The sequence below is a fragment of the Garra rufa genome, chromosome 1 (assembly GCF_049309525.1).
Source record: "Garra rufa chromosome 1, GarRuf1.0, whole genome shotgun sequence".
Lineage (NCBI taxonomy): Eukaryota > Metazoa > Chordata > Actinopteri > Cypriniformes > Cyprinidae > Garra > Garra rufa.
In genome coordinates, this window is record NC_133361.1 from 55,219,112 (window position 1) to 55,240,345 (window position 21,234).

The window sequence follows — 21,234 nt, forward strand, 5'->3', positions numbered from 1 at the left end:
AAACACTTTCCTGCACTCATTGCGTTTGATCTGGAGGTCAGAGATCTGATTTCTGTTTGTCTAATGTTTTGTTTTTCTGCTGCAGGGAGACTTTGCTCAGGCTTCTCAGAACCTCTGGACGTGTCTCAAAGCTCTTGGTCGTCCTCTGCCCACGTCCCAGCTGGACCTGACCTGTGCGGTGCTGTGGTCCTCCCTGCGTCTGTGTCTGCAGAGACTGTGGGTGGGCCGCTGGCTAGCTAGCCGTGCCGGAGCTCTCCGCTCCAATCGCCCCCTACAGGATGATGCACGCAAGAGCTGCCGTGATGCTGCCTTGGTCTACCATCGTCTACACCAACTCCACATGACCGGTAAGCATATAGAAAAATCAGGTTAACAGGTGGAGAGCAACTTGTAGGCCACCTTTTTACTTTCTCTGACATTTGCATAGAATTGTTGGATTGTACCACTTAGTTCACTGTAGTAAAATGAATAATGAATGTATGCATATATCCGAAATTGATTTTCTAAAATTAATCAATGCAAATAATCATTTAACAAAAATAAAACAATTGTTTTGGACATAACTTCCTTGTTTTAGTTCAATTATGGTCACACTGTACTACTTTGTTCCCTTGTTTTATTGTAGTTAAACTATGGCTGGTGATCTAAGTAAATCAAGGGAACAAATAATTAAATTGTGAGAACGAATTAGAACAATATAGCCCTGACAAATGAACAAATTAAGAAACTTCATTCGTGGGAACAAATTAAAAATAACATTTAATGGAAAAATTGGTATTTCTCACTTTTCGCTTATCCAGTCAGGTGGTCACTTACGCTCTAGTAAATATAGTTTAAATATTTCAACACACCCAAACAGTTATTTAATATTTGGAAATAATTATCATTTTTATATATTCCATTTTAATTTTTTTTTTTTTTTTTTATAAATATAAAAAAATTTGAAATAACTTTTAGGTTAAGGTCCGTGTACTTTTTCGTTCATTCATTATTCTATTTTGGAATGAAAGATGAAATTTAAAAAAGGGTGCAGCTTGGTTTTTTGTTTAAAAGAAAAAAAGCAGAAATGGCTGTATTTTGTTTTCCAAATGTATTGTTGTCATCAAATAATTGTATTAGAAAATTGGACGCATTTCCGATCGTTTTTTTAATTTGTAATATTTATTTGTACATTTATTGTATTTCATTTGACTGATCCTATCTTTACCCGGAAGTAAATTACACCGTCGTGCGGGTATCAATTATTATCTAGTATCACTAAAAATACTACTAAGATCCATATTACTATCACACGAGCCAATGACAATTAAATGCACGGATGCATAGTCAGATAATGAATGAAATACAACTGTTCACGACAGAAGATTGTATTTGACTCATGCTGCATACGCAATGACAATGCCTACTGTAAATATAGATTGACAACTACGATTAGAGTTGTTTGCATAAAATGCACCGTGAACATTCACACGTTTGCCTAGCTGTGATAGGCTACAATTTATCTCCATTAATACTATTTTCTCAGTTCTGGGCATATATTTTCACTTACCTTACATCAATTGCTCGATCAATATTATCATCACATATTTTACATTTGTAACTGTAGGTACCACAAACTATTTATTATAGCTAAGTTTGTGTATTTTTACAGGTAGTAAAATGCTGTGTGTGCTGCTTATAAACACCAGAGAGATAATGATTCATGAAAAAGATGGTCTTTACTCATCTCACTTGCACAAAATAAATGCAGTAATAGAAAGTACAGAAACGCACAAAATACACTGAAATACACTGAGAATTATATGCATTTAAAAATTTTGTTGAAGTCATCCCCCCGGATCTTCTGCATCCACTCCCCATCCGCATGCAGCCTCAACGGGGAATGAGACGAAACGGTACAAAAATGCACACAACGATGAAGTGCTGAGTCTCCTCTCTTGAATCCTAAAAACACTCAATGTGAAAAAATATCTCTGTGACGACAAAATCATAGATCAGATTCATTATATGTTGTTTAAAGGGCCAAAACGGGTCAGCCTCCGAGAAGAGGACATGACCTCCATGAAACTGTGTTTTATTGACAAGTGGTTAGGTTTAGGGGCAGGGGTTGGGTTACGTGCTGGTAAATGTGTCTGTTGTGACTGTTTGCATTGCAAAATCACACCCCAATACATATGCAATAATGGCAATATTATTACCCAATATATCATTTAATCATGACGATAAAATTCACAGTGCCTTTCGCGTCAGCATATTGATGCCAAGGGTTTCTTATTTAAAGTAGTGGAGGGCCCTGCACGTCCAAAAATGACGCTGAAGGGGGTACCCTGTGCGTCAAAATGCGACGCCAAAGGGTCCTGGCCAAAGTCAATATGTGACGACTTGGGAGTGAGACTGTGTTGCGCGAGCGCACATTCAGCTCTGCAGGCCTGGTGCTATGCGTATTTAAATCTCCTCTGATGCGCATTATCCTGCATTAGCCAAAAAAATCATGACAGTCAACCACATCCAGTCATATGTGAATTAATGTAAATATTCGCTAAAAACACACAATAAAGACAGCAATGATGCAGTCAGGACTGTGGCACCGGCTTGCTTTGAAATGTATTTGGTTATTGCGCCTGATGCGTGTGCACCCGCTGCGTCTCCCACACCGAAGTCATTTTAAACAGCACATAATAACGAAAACAATACCTTACAAATAAAAAGGAGCCGATTTTTATGATCAGAACTTCCTTAAACCAGTGAACCTGTAAACCTTTCAGTCCAAGTAAACGAATGCGTTCAAATAGAAAGTTTAAAACGATATTCATAAATGAAGCATATACCCACTTTTCTTCCGGCACCACTAACGTTACACCACTGATTATCTTGTTATTAATATGATTTGATTTATGGTTCATATTCATAATCGTACAGTATGTTGTTGCCAGTTTAAAGGGCGATGTTTCCAAGCACTTTCGGGCTAAAAAAAGCTGTTTTAATTTGCATTACAATGCATAGTATGTTTATTTAATGGTCGCGGGTGTGGGGCGGGTTGTAAAAATAGACACAGTGGTGCGGGGAGGGCTGGGTCGGGTCAAATAATTTCATAATTGCGGGTCCCGAGGGTTGAAAAAAACAACAACCCGCGCATCACTATGGGCCAGTACTTCAGGTGAAAACTTCCGGTCATCTGACAGCGAGAGCGAGAGACAACAGTGAACTTTCTATTACTGCATTTATTTTGTGCAAGTGAGATGAGTAAAGACCATCTTTTTCATGAATCATTATCTCTCTGGTGTTTATAAGCAGCACACACAGCATTTTACTACCTGTAAAAATACACAAACTTAACTATATTAAATTGTTTGTGGTACCTACAGTTACAAATGTAAAATATGTGATGATAATATTGATCGAGCAATTGATGTAAGGTAAGTGAAAATATATGCCCAGAATTGAGAAAATAGTATTAATGGAGATAAAATGTAGCCTATCACAGCTAGGCAAACGTGTGAATGTTCACGGTGCATTTTATGCAAACAACTCTAATCGTAGTTGTCAATCTATATTTACAGTAGGCATTGTCATTGCGTATGCAGCATGAGTCAAATACAATCTTCTGTCGTGAACAGTTGTATTTCATTCATTATCTGACTACGCATCCGTGCATTTAATTGTCATTGGCTCGTGTGATAGTAATATGGATCTTAGTAGTATTATTTTTAGTGATACTAGACAATAATAATTGATACCCGCACGACGGTGTAATTTACTTCCGGTTAAAGATAGGATCAGTCAAATGAAATACAATAAATGTACAAATAAATATTACAAATTAAAAAACGATCGGAAATGCGTCCAATTTTCTAATACAATTATTTGATGACAACAATACATTTGGAAAACAAAATACAGCCATTTCTGCTTTTTTTCTTTTAAACAAAAAACCAAGCTGCACCCTTTTTTAAATTTCATCTTTCATTCCAAAATAGAATAATGAATGAACGAAAAAGTACACGGACCGGTTAAATTCAGGTTAAAATTCATTTAAATGAGAATGTTTCCTTAAACTAGTAGAAAAGTTTAATTTATGTTTTAATGTATTCCTGTTAAAGTTTATTTCAAATAACGAAGATGGTTTTTTTTCTTCCTGGTTTTAGTTTTAGTGAACTATAATAACCCTGCAGCTAAAGCTCAGATTGGACCCAAACATTCTGCATATTCATAAGATCCCAACTCTGTGCAGCCTCTGAATGACTTAATTGTCAGAGACAAATGAAATGTTTGACAGAGACTGCTTCAGAACATCATGTTCTTTGACAGGAAATTGACACACCTTAACCAGACATAACACACAATAAATCTTCTAGCCAAAAAAGACATATACACAAATAGTCAACTGAAATATTCATACAGTCAAGCATAATATAATTAGGAATTAAAGGGGTCATGACATGGATTTTTAAAAAAATATTTTAATGTGTTCCTTGAGGATAAAACATAAGTATGTGGAAAAAAGATTATTTTCAACCCTCTTTCTGACCCTCTCTAAAATGACTTGTTTTAGAGGCGGGGCCTTTAAGACTTCAGTTGGTAATAGGAAATAGCATAGCATAGGAAATAGTGACAACATGATCAAAATAAAACTAGTAGATTCCAGACAAAGTATTATGAAATCATTTACTTACAGTTTGTGATGCAGCTGCCGTCTGATCTAGTAGAGCTTGATCTTTCAACAAATGTTTCTTTATGAACTCTCCATGACACTGTGCCTCGTTTACAAAACAAAATACTCCAAACAATCCTCTGACACGATCCGGGATGCCATTCAAAATAAACTATCCACTTGTTCCTTAAACTGGAATCCTTTTGATATCTGTACAAAGATGCAAACAAGCTGTTTAAACCAAACACGTCAAAGCGAACACTCTTTCACTCCGTTTGTCTTATTGACGACAGCCACGAGTGCGTGGATTGTAATTTCTGCTTGCTTTTGACGTAACACTTGCATTTAGCGTATTCAAGCGTCAGCCGTGGGCGGGGCCTATGATGAGAAGAAGACTATTCATCGATGTGTTGCTCTGGGGCCAGTTGCATAAACTTAGTCTTTATGTTAAGACAGTGTCTTAAGAACTCGTTTGACCAGCTAGCAGATAACTAAGGGGTAATCAGTCTTATATTTTGGATCCAACTTAGACTATTCTAAGTTTTTATGTAACCAAATTTTCAAAAATTTGACCAGTCTTAAAGAAAAAAAATGAATGACTAACTTTTAAGTCTGTCTAAACCTTTTATGCAACTGGCCCCTGGAGGCAGTGTTTATGCAAACAACTGTGCCTGGGTGACGTCACCTTGCATTTCAGATCCAAACAAGCCGTTTTTGGAGCTTTGTTTCTAATAAGGAAGACGTTTTAAGCTATGAAACTTGCAGGATGTTTTAATGGTACAAAGACCTCTTATATGCCAAAAGATCAAGGCAAATGTCATGACTTCTTTAAATCTTCTAGCCATTCATTATATTTACTCCTGATGTTCATCTGTGTGCAGGTAAACTCGGAGGAAGCCACCTCTCTGCCATCCACATGGCTCTGAGCGCTCTCAACCTGGCCGAGTGTGCAGGAGACTGTCTCCCCGTTGCCACGCTTGCAGAAATCTACGTGTCTGCAGCCCTACGGGTTAAAACCAGCCTGCCCCGTCTGCTTCACTTTACTACTGTGAGTACACAAGCATGATCCAAAATCTAGTGAGCTGCTCTGCTATCTACCACATACAAATCTTGACTAAGATCGAACCTCAAAAGCAGTCGTACATAGGCGGCAACTGATTCTCAGTTAAAGGAGAAGATCACTTCCGGAAACAAGAATGTACAGATAATGTACTCGCCCCCTTGTCAACCAAGATGTTCCTGTCTTTCTTTCTTCAGTTGTAAACATTTCAGGATTTTTCTCCATATAGTGGACTTCTATGGTGCCCTGAGTTTGAACATCCGAAAAGCAGTTTGAATGCAGCTTTTAACGATCCCAGCCGAGGAAGAAGTCTTATCGGTTATTTATTTATGATCTTGTTTTGCTCTGCCTGAACTGTTTTTTTCCGGTTCAAGACAGTTAGGGTATGTCGGAAAAACTCCCATCTCATTTTTTATCTCTTAACTTCGAAATCTTCTAAAACATTGCAGTTTTACCTTTTTTTTGTTAAGGTTGTTTGAGCAACACTGGGTTGGTACTTCTGCAGCTGATTTTTGAAGTTGAGAGAGAAAATAACACGGGAGTTTTTCAACATACCCTAACTGTTTTGAACCAGAAAAAACAGAGTTCAGGCAGAGCAGGACAAAACGAGCGTTTGAGGTTAAAAAGTATATAAATTGTAATAAAAAGCTGATCGTTTCACTAGATAAGACCCTTCTTCCTCGGCTGGGATCGCTTACAACCACATTTGGCATCGTTTGAAGCCGCATTTAAACTGCATTTTGGAAGTTCAAACTCGGGGGCACCATAGAAGTTCACTATATGGAGAAAAATTCTGAAATGTTTTCCTCAAAAAACGTAATTTCTTTACAACTGATAAAAAAAAAAGACATGAGCATCTTGGATAACAAGGGGTTGAGTACATTATCTGTAAATTTTTGTTCTGAAAGTGAACTTCTCTTTTAAGCCCAGTTATATGTCAGTTTTATCCTATATATAAGTCAGCTACTATAGTTTAAATGAGTACAAAGAGTTTTATTGCTCATAATTTCTTTCCAAACATTGGACAAGAATGAATCTCTCTATTGTGAATGTCAAGTGTCTATGTTCGTTCCACACTATAAAATTGAGTTAAAAGAACAGCATGATACTCTAAATGAGCATAAAAATGCATATGGTCCATTTTAAATTTTCATTATTGAATGAATTTTACACCGAATCAACATTTCTCTTACCTGCTCTTGAATTTATTTTTCACTGAGCTTGGATTTTGTGCCAAGGATGCATGTGGTGCTGCCTTAGACTTTGGCCAAAAAAGAAATATCTTAGAACAGTTCTACTTTTCAGACTTGGCCGCAGTAGTGTATGCGTGACGCTTGAAATGCTGCTTTGGTAGTGAGCTCACTAGGTTTTGGAACAGCATCAGACTTGCTCTTTTCATCCAGTCTGGTTATTTGAATGCCACTTGCTTTCATTTTTGTTTGATGGCGTATCCTGTATTTTGTTTGTGTGCTGCATATGGCTAGTGTAGATATGACTTTTCATTTTTCTGTCCTGCAGAGAGTGTTCTTGAGCAGCGCTCGACAAGTGTGTCTCTCGCCCAGTGGAAGCGTCCCTCTTGCCATGCAGTGGCTGTGTCACCCTCTGGGTCACCGTTTCTTTGTGGATGAGGACTGGTCCATACGCAGCACACCTAAAGAGAGCATCTACAGCCAGGCTGGGAACTCAGGTCAGCACCATACAGACAAAATCAGGCGGATTTGTATTGTGATTTGTTTATGAATGTGTTCCTGATAATGATTCCCCGGTCTCACCCTTGTGTGTTTTTGCATTTGTCTGTAGTTGACCCGCTGGCTCAGGTGACCCAGGCGTTCCGCGAGCATCTGTTGGAAAAGGCCTTGTATTGCGTGGCACAGCCGCGAGGCGACAAGAACCTCGCTGATGGAGATGGGTGAGTGATTATTCTAGATGCAAGTTTACACGCAAACTCATTTAGGCTGATTTCTACACCTGGTACTAAACAGATATCCACCTTTTCTACAGGTGAATTTATAATATTTTGATATCTAATTTGACTTGAAGCATGGGAAATTCATGATTAGAGGTTCAGTGTAAATACGATTTGGGGAAAGAACTAAAATTATACACTCATACATCCTTTATGTATCCTATATATATATGTATATATATATTATATTATATTTTATTTTGTATAGTTTTTATTTTAAATGTTCTATTAATTCCTATACATTTTTTTTTAATTACACTACTGTTCCAAAGTTTGAGGTCAGTAAGATTTTTTTATTTTATTTTTTAACTTACTATAAAATGCTACTAATATTTCTAATTTAACTACACTGCTGTTCAGAAATTTGGGGTCAATAAGATTATTTTATTTATTTTTTATTTTTTATTTTTTAAACTTACTGTAAAATCCTACTAATATTTTTCAAATTAACTACACTTTTTAACTAACTTTTTTTTTTTTACACTTAAGTTTGGGGTCAGTACATTTTTTATTTTATTTTAACTTACTATGAAATCATAAAAAAATTTATTTTATTTTATTTTTTGAATTCTTACAAACATTTTTTAATTAACTGCACTACTGTTAAGACGTTTGGGGTCAGTAAGATTTTTTTTTTATTTTTTAAACTTACTAGGAAATCCTACTAATATTTTTAAATTAACTATACTACTGTTTAGAAGTTTACAGTCAGTAAGATTTTGGTTTTATTTTGTTTTATATTTTATTTTATTTTATTTTAGTTTTAAACTTCTGTAAAATCCAACTCATATTTTTCAAATTAACTACACTACTGTTTAGAAGTTAGAAGATTTTTATTTTATTATTATTATTTTTTTTTTTTTAACTTACTATGAATTCTTAATAATATTTTTAAATTAACTGCGCTACTGTTCAGATGTTTGGCGTCTGTAAGATTAAAATTTAATTTAATTTATTTAAATTTACTATGAATTCCTTCTAATATTTTATAACTAGTCTACTGTTCAGAAGTTTGAGGTCAGTAAGTATTTTATTTTAAACCTATGAATTAACTGTCCTACTGTTCAGTAATTTGGGTCAGAAGATTTTGCTTTATTTATTTTTTTAAGAAATTGCATGCATTAAATGATCAAAAGTGACAGTATAGATATGTATTATGTTACAAATAATAATTGTTAGCATATTGTCCATTGCAGTAATAAATTGCGTTTAAAAATATGTACATAATGTATAAGTAGAAAAGTTAAGTTATTTAACATTTAATAATTCACATTATAATTCTTTTTACTTTATTTTTGAGTAAATTAATGAACATGAGGGCGTCTTCAAAACAAAAATAATAATAAATGTAAAAAAAAAAAAAAAAAAGATAAAAAATTGACCCCAAAAATGTGTATATTTAATAGTTCCATAATTAATAAAACTAAAGGTAAATCTTCAATTAAAAAATGTCAAATCAAAATGTGCTTCCATCAGTGCTACAGATTTGGCCAGTTTTTCTTGCTAAATATAACAAATTGTGACACTTCAAATAAACTTTACTTTTGAATCAATCTTATAATTTTATAATTAATGTGTTAATTTGAGTCGTGTGTGTGTGTGTTTCAACAGTGAGTACTCAGACTCTCTGGAATACCTGCAGTTACTCACCAGCGCTTCAGACGCAGCCGGAGCCACGACACAGTCCTTCGCCATCGGATCAAACATGGCCACTGTTACAGGTCAGCTCTCAATTAACTTCTGCTCTGACCCCGAGTGCTGTTTTGGGGACTCCTGCGTAATATTATCAATATCAGAGAATAACATTTCAGACAAGTCACAGCAGAGAGGCTGGCCACTGCTGGGCTCTATATGTACAGCTCGAATAAGTTTGCTTTGTCGCTTTCTGTTCAGCTCAGCACATTTCACATCACACTGAGTTCATCTCAGCATGTTTCATTCAAGCAGATGTTAGTCAGGGGGAATGAAGGACACTTTGCGAGGATGTGTATGTGATCACCATTGTGTCCTTGACCTCCAGGATGTGACCCTCACTCAAAATGGTGGTCGTCGGTTGTTGTGGTGATCATTAATTGGCTCCAGGGAGACGACGTGGCGGCAGAGAGATTGTACCCGGCGGTGGAGCACTTGCCACGCAGCCTACAGACCGCGGAGTGAGTCGCATGTGACACTGCCTACGTTTTTACTTTTTAAAAATATTATTATTAAAAATACTATTGGTTGAAAAGTTCCTCAAGTTTACACTGGTTACCTGGTAGTAGTTGGTCATGTTGTCTATGAACACATTTGACCACCACAAAGCGTGATATTTTAGTTTTATACATTTATGGTTTAATATTTACATGTACAAAATAAAAATAAAAATTGTAAATCCTATAAATATTTTTAATTTACTAAAACACTACACTGCCTTTCAAGTGGTAAGTAGGTAAATAGAATTTAACTGTTGAACTGTTCAACATTTATAATAAATGCCATTTTAGTATCATTTATATATTATTATAGTGTTTTTTTATATTTTAATTTAGCTTTTATCTTTGTTTTTTGTTTAATTTTTTTATTTATATTTTAAACTATCTTAATTTTTTTATTTTTAAATAAAATTAAGTTGAAGTACTAAAATTATTTCAGTTAGTCTGCCATTTATAATTTTCATTAAAGTTTAGTGTTTTGTTTTTTTATCATCCCTGTAGTAATTAACTAAAAAATTGCTGTTCAAACTTTAGGATTATTTTATTTATTTATTTGTTTATTTTTCTTTATTTTTTTTTTAAGAATTTGTATGCATCAAATGCTTTAAATTATAAATGTATAATGTTACAAATAAATTCTGCTCTTTTGAATTTGCTTTTCATCGGCACAACTGTTCGAAATTGATAATAAGAAATTACGTTTTAGTATAATTTATATATTATAGTATTTTTTAAAAGATTTTAATTTGTTAAACTGTTTAAATTTTGTAATTCGATGTGCTTTTGTTATTTTTATTATTTTTTTATATTTTTATTTATCTTTAATTTATAAACATAAGTTTAAGTTTATTAATTTATTTATTATTTAGCTATTTATTTTTATTTATTTATTTTATTATCGATGTAGTAATTCAATAAATTACTGTCCAACATTTAGGATTATTTTATGTATTTATCTATTTATTTATTATTTTTTAAAGAATTTGCATGTATTAAATGATTTATTTTAATTTTTGTTGAAAACAAGTTTAAGTTTAAGTACTAAAATTATTTCCTTTTTTTTCATTTATAATTTTCATTAGTTTATTATTATTATTATTATTATTTAATCCATGTAGTAACTCAGAATTACTTTACTGTTCAACCATTTTGGCTAAGTATTTTTTATTTTAATTATTTATTAAAAATTGCATGCATTAAATGGTTTAAATTATAAAAAATGTAAAAGTTTCTAATTCAAATGAATGCTTCTTTTGAAATTTCTCTTCAGCAGCAACATTGATAAAAAAATTATTTTAATTTTAGTCAAATACATTAGTATTTTTTACAATTGAATTTAGCTTTTTATCTTTATATTTTCTATTTTATTTTATTTTTTGCAATTATGTGTGTTTTTTTATATATTTATATGTATCTTTAATTTATATTTATTTTAGTTTTAGTTTTAAATAAGTTTAAGTTAAAGTACTAAAATTATTTCAGTTATTTTGGCATTTATAATTTTCATTAAAATGTGGTTGTTTTTTGCATTTGCATTTTATTGCAGCTTTATTTCAATTAACAAAAACAATTTTTAATAGTTAAAGTTTTAGTTAACAATAATAACACTCACAGTCTCACAGAAAACGTGTTTATTTAAAAAAAATATTATTTTTAATAATTTTTTGAGTGTTTTTGGTTGTTGTTGTTATTATTATTATGGTGGTCTTTCCAGGAAAAGCTGTGTTGAATTCACCCCCTAATGCCATGTTTACTTTGAGAAATATTATTATCTCAAGTAAACAAAGATCAAATTGGTTGTAAAGCGACTGCAGAGTTATCGGTTGCTCTCATCAGAGTGGCTTTTCCTGGCAAACCATTCTTTGTTGATACAGCCGAATTTATCTTTCCCCTCGCCGTCCGGGAATAACGCCTCGTTTGATGTGAGTTTTGTGTCGGTTTATTGCTTTTAGCTCAGTCTGTGCTAAAGCCCATCCTGCTTGTGTTGCAGGAGTCCGCTGCCCAAAGCCTGTCTTAACACTTTCAAAGCAGTGCGCTCCCTGCTGGCCAAACCAGAGAACTACCAGCTCAGCCTCAGCTACTGCGAGAAAGCCAGCGGCCTGTTCAGAAACAGCCTCAACCTTGGCCCACACTGCAGCACCAACACACTAGATAAGGTATATACCTGCATACACATGTCGATTCACTTTATTATGTGGAGCTGTTAGTATGCAGCGTGTGTTTTGTCTTGGACAGGGCTGTAGTGCATTGTAGTTGCATTGCATGTGACTCAACTGTGCAATGTTCCTGCAGTGCAATACAGAGCTGGACCGCAGTGACTCTCCTGAACACAGTGTTGTTGGTTTTTTTAGTTTAAATAACTGGTCTAACTATATTAGTGGCAGGAAAGATCCCCATCACACACACTTTCAATGACACTCAGGGTGTGAGAGTAATTCACTCATTAATATCGGTCTGATCCCATGACAGTCAAACCTACTCAATATTTGTGTGTGTGTTTGCATAATGTAACCTTGTGTGATCCCAAACACACAGAGGACATACAGAGGAGTGTCAGAGCAAATTAGATTTAAGCCTAATGAAAAGAGGGGAGGGAAACTCTCTCTTTCTCTGTCACACACACACACACAGATAGACAGAGGTTTGTTTGTCTGAGCATCTCACTAAATCATATTACTTTTAAATAAAACTGTGATATGATATAAGATAAAGACATATTAAATAAAATTAATTGTACAGTCGTGGCCAAAAGTTTTGAGAATTACATAAATATTGGAAATTGGAAAAGTTCCTGCTTAAGATTTTATAATAGCAATTTGCATATACAAATGTAATTCATTTATATATTTTTTTTATATGTAAAAATCAAATGTTCTTAAAATTAAACTGTTAATTTATCTAAAATTGACAAATGTTTGGGGAAAAAATGTTTGGCAGTGACTAATTTTAATGACATTAAACAGATGTCAGGACATCATTTGTATAACAACACATTAATCTGTTTATTTAAGCGTGTTTTTTGCTAGGTGTTACACACATACAGATGGTATTTGTGCTCTCAAAGAAAATCTCAAGGCTTTTCTTTTGTAATGAATAGAATGTGAATCTGACATGGGCCTGTCTGTGTGTGCTGTAGCTGGTGCAGTTGCTGCTGTGTGATCTGTTGTTGGTGACTCGCACGAACGTGTGGCGGGAGCAGCAGGTGGCGTCTCAGCAGAGCTCCCCGACGGCCGCCTCACCTGCAGAGCTGCAGGGCTTCCAGCAGGACCTCAGCTCCCTCCGGAAACTCGCCCAGAGCTTCAGACCGGCCATGCGCAGGGTAAGAGAGGCCAGAGTCCACACTAAAAATGACACATGCTCATATTTATGTCTCAAGTTCACTGAACCATTAAATGTTCTGTTTGAACAAACAATTGCATACAACTTGTCCTGGATCAGGGAGTGTGATTAAAACCTTATCATAATGCCACCCACTTTCTGTCTTAGACAAACATATGTGACCCTGGACCACAAAACCAGTCATAAGGTTAAATTTTACAAAACTGAGATGTATGCATCATATGAAAGCTCAATAAATAAGCTTTCTATTGATGTATAGTTTGTTAGGATAGGACAATATTTGGCTGAGATACATCTATTTGAAAATCTGGAATCTAAGGGTGCAAAAAAATCAAAATACTGAGAAAATCACCTTTAAAGTTGTCCAAATTAAGTTCTTAGCAATGCATATTACTAATAAAAAATTACATTTTGATAGGTTTACAGTAGGAATTTTACAAAAAGTCTTAATGTAACATGATCTTAATTCCCTAATGATTTTTGACATAAAAGAAAAATCAATCATTTTGACCCATACAATGTATTTTTGGCTATTGCTACAAATATACCCCAGCGACTTAAGACTGGTTTTGTGGTCCAGGGTCACATTTTTTTTTTATATATATATATCAAATATATGATAGCAAATAATGAATATAAAAAGCTGATTTACAGTTGAGGTCAAAAGTTTACATTCCCCTTTCAGAATCTGCAAAATATTACTAAAATAAGAGGGATCACACAAAACGCAAGTTATTGTTTATTTAGTACTGACCTGAATAAGATATTTCACGTAAGACAGTTGTGTTTTTTTGTTTTTGTTTAGTGATAGTTGTTCAGGAGTCCCTTGTTTGTCCTGAAAAGCTAAACTGTCCGCTGTTCTTCAGAAATCCTTCAGGTCCCACAAAATCTTTGTTTTTTCAGCATTTGTACCCTTTCCAACAATGACTGTATGATTTGAATTATTACAGAAGGTTCAAACGCTCACTGATGGTTTATTTTGTCTTTTGGGAAACATGCAAGTATCTTCTGTAGCTTCTGAAGGGCAGTACTAAATGAAAAAATGTGATATTTATGTAAAATAAGAAAAATTTACATATGTACACATTCTGTTCAAAAGTTTTCAACCCCTGGCTTAATAATGCATGGTTTTTCCTTCTGAAGCATCAGTGAGTGTTTGAACCTTCTGTAATAGTTGCATATGAGTTTCTCAGTTGTCCTCAGTGTGAAAAGATGGATCTCAAAATCATACAGTTATTGTTGGACAGGGTTCAAATACACAAAAATGCTGAGAAACCAAAGAATTTGTGGGAGCTGAAGGATTTTTCTGAAGAACAGCAGGCAGTTTAACTGTTCAGGACAAACAAGGGACTCATGAACAACTATCACTTAACAAAATGAAATAAAAATATTTATTTATCAGCTATTTATATTTAACTTTTTATATGTTTTTATTGTCTAGTTTTAGAGATTTATCTTTTTAGTTTGTAAATAACACCTTATGTAAATTCTGCAAAGGCTGACTTTTTTTTGGCAGATGTTCCTATTTAAAGTGGATTACAAAAAAGCTTGCAGACTAATCTTGTTTTATAAGGAAGTATGTGTATGTTTGACATCAAAAGCGCATTGTTTTTTTGGTTTAAGCGAGGTTTTGCAGGCAGGATTATTTAGCGTGGGTTCATTTGTTTGCCTGTATAACTCAATCGCTCTGTTTTTGTGTCTCTGCAGTTGTTCCTGCATGAAGCCACAGCTCGGCTGATGGCGGGAGCCAGTCCAACACGCACACACCAGCTCTTGGACCGCAGTCTACGCCGCCGCGCCACGCCTGGAAGCAAAACAGGTGAACATGCAGTGTTTGTTTGTGTAGAGAGCATTTCCAAGTCTCACTTTGAAAGCATTTGTTTTCTTTATTTACATTTTCTTAATTTCTTACATTTGAGAATAATGATTTGTTTGAACGACACTGAACTAAATGCAACATTTAAACAATTTTCTTAAGCCATGAATATTGTTTTTTATTTATTTATTTATTTATTTTTAAATCATGTTTAGAGTCAGTACTTTTTTAAAACTTTCTTAAGAAAATTAATATTTTTATTTAGCATTGGAGCATTAAATTGATCAAAAGTGACAGTGAAGACTTTATGTTACAGAGATTTCCGTTTCTAATAAATACTGTTCTTTTGAGCTTTATATTCATGAAAAATCCTTTCCGAAAAAAAAAAAATGAATCAGCACAACCATTTACAACTTAGTAAAAACAGGGCTTGTACAGGGTGCTAAAAAGTGCTTGACGTACTTTGACTTTTTGAAATTTAAGGCCTGGAAAACCCTTGAAAATAATATTCCTGAAGAGGTGCTTGAATTATTGAAAGACAACGTATCTTTTGTTTCATAGATTTGAAAAAGCATGTCTTTTCATGCTAAATTCATTCATTTGTGACTTCTATCGTTCATTTTAAGTGAATTACTAGCAAAAACAAGATCAAATTTTCAAAGTCCTGATTGAAGTCCTTGAAAATGTAAAAAGTAGTGCTCGAAAAGTCCTTGAAAGTCCTGGAATTTCCTATTACAATATCTGTATGAACGCTGTTATTAGAAAAAATATAATAACAATTATAATAAATATAATTATTGTAGTGTTAATATAATAAGCTTTGTATCACAGGAATCAATTACAATAAATGAACGACATTTATTCAAGATAGATTTTCTTTTGTAACAATATAAGTATTTGCTATCACTTTTTTTTAATCAATTTAACACATCCTTTCTGAATAATAATATTATTTCTTATTAATTAAGAATAACATTTACTGACCACAAACTTTTAAATAGTAGTTCATATAATAGATTACATTTTTAAAAATATTCAAATACAAAACAATTATTTTAAATTGTAGTATTTCATAATGCTGTTTTTACAGTATTTTTGTTTAAATAAATTGAGCCCTGATGAGACTGCTTAAAAATTAAATAAATAAATAAACCTTGTTGAACTTCAAACTTTTGACCTATTATATTATATAATATTTTATAATATTATATGTCCTCCAGCAATATGAAATAAAACCTTTTTTTGGTACCTGTGATTCTTTTTCTTTTTTTTTTTCTTTCTTTTTTTTCAGTATTCTTTGATGAATAAAAAGTTGAAATGAACAGCATTTATTCAAAATAGATTTTCTTTTGTAACAATAGAAGTATTTGCTATCACTTTTCATCAGTTTCACACATCCTCACTGAATAAAAATATTAATTCCTTTCACAAAAAGAAAGAATAAAATTTACTGACCACAAACTTTTAAATGGTTGTTCATATAATGGATTGCGTTTGTAACTATATTTAAATACAAAAGTTATTTTAAATTATAATAATATTTAATAATACTATTTTTGTTCAAATAAAGCTACGGTGAGACTTCTTTAAAAAAAGAAAGAAAAAAACTTTGTTGAACTTTTTACTTATATTATTAAATATTATATAGTATATTCTTATTCGGGTAATAAAACTGAATAAAAAATGTAAAAAGGTTATTGCGACTTCTAACTTGCAAATGTGGGTTTATATCTCAAAAGGAAAAAAAATTCAGAATTTTTTTTCCTCCTCAGAACTGGACTTCGCAACTGCGAGTGTAAAAGTCAGAAATGCAAGATACAAACTCGCAATTGTGAGGAAAAAAAGTCTGAATTGTGACTTAATATCCCACAATTCTGACACTAAAGACTGGAGTAATGATGCTGAAAATTCAGCTTTGCATCGCAGGAATAAATTACATTTTAAAATATATTAACACCGAAAAGAGCTATTTTACATTGAAATAATATTTCACATTACAGTTTTTTTTTAAATGAATTTTTAATCCAAAATTTCAACCTTGATCAGCTTTAGATACTTCTTGTCTTTATATATATATATATATATATATATATATATATTTACCTGTGTGTTTCCACAGAGGAATGCGAGATGCATCCAGGTCAGCGGGAGCAGGCAGAGGCCGTGATTTTGGCGTGCCGATACCTGCCTCCTTCCTTCCTGTCAGCTCCGGGCCAAAGGGTGGGCATGCTAGTGGACGCCGCCCGGACGCTGGAGAAACTAGGAGACAAACGCACCCTCCACGACTGCCAACAGATGATCATCAAACTAGGCAGCGGGACGACCGTCACGTCCACCTAGCAAACTACACACAAACACACTTAAGAGCACTTTTACAAACACACCCCAAGATCTCTCAATCGAGAGAATCAACACGCTCTTTACTTCAGGCCTCAGTCAATATCATCCAACAACGCCGAGACTCTTTCGACTCTTCCCGACAATTCACAACTGCGTATTCGAAACCAATGACGAGACGCAGAGGCAATAACGGGACGCTCGTCCAAACAGTGTTTTGTTGACATTTTTGATATGAGATGAAATATTTAACTTATTTATCTGCCCTGAAATGAAATTGAAGAGGTTTTGTTTCTTCTGTGAAATGGCCTTTGTGAAAAATTGGCCGCAAAATGGTGATTAGGTGGGGTGAACTGGACACGGTTTGTAGAGCTTTGCTTTACTATTAGCACCTTCTGAGAGAAATAAACATCGCGAGTAGGTCCTACTTACAGCATGTTATCGTCTGGGATGAATTCTACGTATTGATTTGAGAAAATTAAGGCTTTATGAAAGTTATTTTTCTTTGTATATATGTTTTAAACAAGTGTATTTATGATTTGTCTGGATGCTGTAGGCGAGCAGTATTTGAAGATGGGCTGATGGTACATTTTGTTATCTGAAGAAGTCAGCAGAACAAAAAACGGTTTGCACCAGTCACTATTAAGTGAGTGGGCTGCTCAGTCACCTACAGACAAAAACAAGCCCACCGTTTGCCATTTGAATCCACTGTTGAATTGGTATTTTCAAAGCAGTCTTCCGTTGGAATCCCAATAATTCCATCTGCCTCGAATGTTATTGAAGTATTGACTCTTAAGCAAAGACATCAGCGTTAACATCTTTATCCAAAGATAAGATTTGATAGCGATATGAGGATCTGCCCGCAGCTCTTTGTGAGGGAGAGAACCATATTTATATTTCATCTCTAGTCATGTACGAAGTCTGATTACTAGACACGTTTTCTATTCGCAGTAACCGTGAGATTTGCAGTTTGACATTCATTACTTGTACGCTAACTTTTCTGTAGTGCTTGTGATCCAGTCTCAAAGACGAAATGTGTTTAAACTGGCAGGCGCACACATGGTATATCCTGTTGTCTTCTGTTTGATTCATTCTTTAGAATGTAAATAAAAGTCTTTTTGTAATGAAACCCTTCTCAGTGTTGTCCGCGTTTGATTTTTTCCACAACTTAGCTTTTCATAAACTGCGGCGCTAACAGTGTCTCATGAACGCGCAGCCGCGCAGGCGTTCACAGAGAGACCAACGGTCGTGTAAGTAGCATATTGCATATGTTAAATTTAAGTTTGTTTCTCACTAAATCTTATCGTACACCCGTTGAACACTTTGAATATATGGCAGGTGTCGCATGGGACCACTCTGTGATACTTTTGCGTCTTTTTAAAGGCTTGCTGTTGATCGCCTACACTACCAAGAGCATTAGAACGACACGAAGGTGAGTAAATGATCACATAAGTTTAATTTGTGGGCGAATTATTCCTTTTAAAATATATTCAAATGGAAAACCGGTATTTTAAATTATGAAATGTAATAACATTAACGTTACTGCACCGTTGATGAACATGATGACCATTAAAGGGATAGTTCGCCCTAAAATGAAAATTGCCTATCCTAGGTGTATATGACTTCCTTCTTTCAGACAAATACAATCGGAGTTATATTAAAAATGTCCTGGCTCTTCCAAACTTTGTAATGGCAGTGAATGGCTGTTGAGATTTTGAAGTCCAATAAAGTCCATCTATACATCGTGAAAAGTACTCCACACAGCTCCAGGGTTTCTCCAAGGCTTCCTGAAGCAAATCGATGCATTTGTTCAAGAAGAATGTCCTTATTTTAAGCTTTATAAACCATAATCTCTAGCTTCTGCTAACTGTCGTACGCACGTTCACGAGAGAGTGACGTTCTTCCAGGGCATAAATGTGGCATAAATGTGTCAGCACACATAGTACAACCATATTTAATTTTGTGTTGTATGGTTTTACTAGAAAACACAGTCAAGCTATAGATGTGTGGTTTATGGTTTTCACTGTCAATACTGTAGTAAAACTGAGTAATGTAACAATTAATGTTGTGGTTAACATGTTTTTACTGCAAACGCTATGGTAAACTCATAATTAATTCTGTGGTTACTATGGTTTTAATACAAAAGAACATAGTTAAACCATGGTTACTGTAGTAAAACCATGGTTAATTTTGTAGTCACCATGGTTTTACTGCAAATTCTATGGTAAAACCATAGTTTATTTTGTGGTTACTATGGTTTTACTACAAAGAAACATAGTTAAACCATGGTTCTTGTAGTAAAACCATGGTTAATTTTGTAGTCACCATGGTTTAACTCCAAATCCTATAGTAATACCATGGTTAATTTTGTGGTTACTATCGTTTTATTTCAAAAACCATAGTTATATCATGGTTCTTGTAGTAAAACCATGGTTAAATTTTGTAGTCACCGTGGTTTTACTCCAAATCGTATAGTAAAACCATGGTTTATTTGGTGGTTACTATGGTTTTACTACAGAAACCATAGTTAAACCATTGTTACTGTAGTAAAACCACAAATAATTTTGTAGTCACCATGGTTTTACTCTAAAGTCTTTAGTAAAATCATGGTTAATTCTGTGGTTACTGTCATTTATTACAAAAAAAAAAAACAGTTAAACCATGGTTCTTGTAGTAAAACCATAGTTAATTTTGTAGTTACCATGGTTTTACTGCAAATTCTATGCTAAAACCATGGTTTATTTTGTGGTTACTATGGTTTTACCACAAAAAAAAAAAAACAGTTAAACCATGGTTACTGTAATAAAACCATGGTTAATTTTGTAGTCACCATAGTTTAACTCCAAATCCTACAGTATAACCATGGTTAATTCTGTGGTTACTATCGTTTTATTTTAAAAACCATAGTTAAACCATGATTCTTGTAGTAAAACCATGGTAAAGTTTGTAGTAAACATGGTTTTACTCCAAGTCCTATAGTAAAACTTTGGTTAATTCTGTGGTTATTATCGTTTTATTTCAAAAACCATAGTTTAACCATGGTTCTTGTAGTAAAACCATAGCTAATTTTGTAGTCACCATGGTTTTACTCCAAATTCTATAGTAAAACCATGGTTTATTTGGTGGTTACTTTGGTTTTACTACAAAAAACATAGTTAAACTATGGTTAATTTTCCCAGGGGAGAGGAAAGTATAAAAACAAAACATCGGTCACTAATTACGAAGTACAAAACAAGGTTTGGTAAAGATTTGTAATGTTGGAGTATTTCGATATAAGCCAAGAGGAGACTGGTTTGCCTTTGCTGTAAACAAACTTGGTTCTCACAAGACTAGCATATTCTCACCAGAGCTTACGCTACACCTACGTCATTCGCTGGAACGCCACTTTCTCGTAAACGCATGTACGAAAGTTAACAAAAGCTAGAAATTATGGTTTATAAAGTTTCAAATATGGATATTTTTCTTACAAAAACGCATCGATTCACTTCAGAAGGCCTTTATTAACCCGTCAGAGCCGAGGGGAGTACTTTTTTATAATGGATGGATGCACTTTATTGGATTTCAACATCTCAACACCCATTCACTGCCATTATAAACCTTGAAAGAGCTGGGACTTTTTTAATATGACTCAGATTGTATTCGTCTGAAAGAAAAAAAGTCATATACACCTAGGATGGCCCGAGGGTAATTAAATAATGGGGTAATTTTCATTTTTGGGTGAGCTATTCCTTTAAATTTTTTACCCCAAACTTTTGAATGGAAGTGTTATTACAGTTAGTCCTAAACTGTAATTTTGTAAATTAAAACATCCAAACAAAAAATACACTTTCCATTGTGGTATGGTTTGTTAGGATAGGACAAAATTTGGCCGAG

General features: G+C 34.0%; 1 protein-coding gene across 1 annotated transcript in view; it reads left to right on the plus strand.

The window, feature by feature from the left end:
• srebf1 (sterol regulatory element binding transcription factor 1) overlaps positions 1-18,495 on the plus strand; it is a 32,416-nt gene extending 13,921 nt beyond the window's left edge. Inside the window, exons 10-19 of the mRNA XM_073842957.1 lie at positions 86-347; positions 5,533-5,699; positions 7,230-7,398; positions 7,512-7,620; positions 9,289-9,398; positions 9,698-9,830; positions 11,860-12,025; positions 13,006-13,188; positions 14,916-15,027; positions 17,144-18,495. Coding sequence (XP_073699058.1) covers positions 86-347; positions 5,533-5,699; positions 7,230-7,398; positions 7,512-7,620; positions 9,289-9,398; positions 9,698-9,830; positions 11,860-12,025; positions 13,006-13,188; positions 14,916-15,027; positions 17,144-17,364 — 1,632 coding nt within the window. The 3' untranslated portion in view covers positions 17,365-18,495. The remainder of the gene's footprint in view (positions 1-85; positions 348-5,532; positions 5,700-7,229; positions 7,399-7,511; positions 7,621-9,288; positions 9,399-9,697; positions 9,831-11,859; positions 12,026-13,005; positions 13,189-14,915; positions 15,028-17,143) is intronic.
• The last annotated feature ends 2,739 nt before the right edge of the window (positions 18,496-21,234 follow it).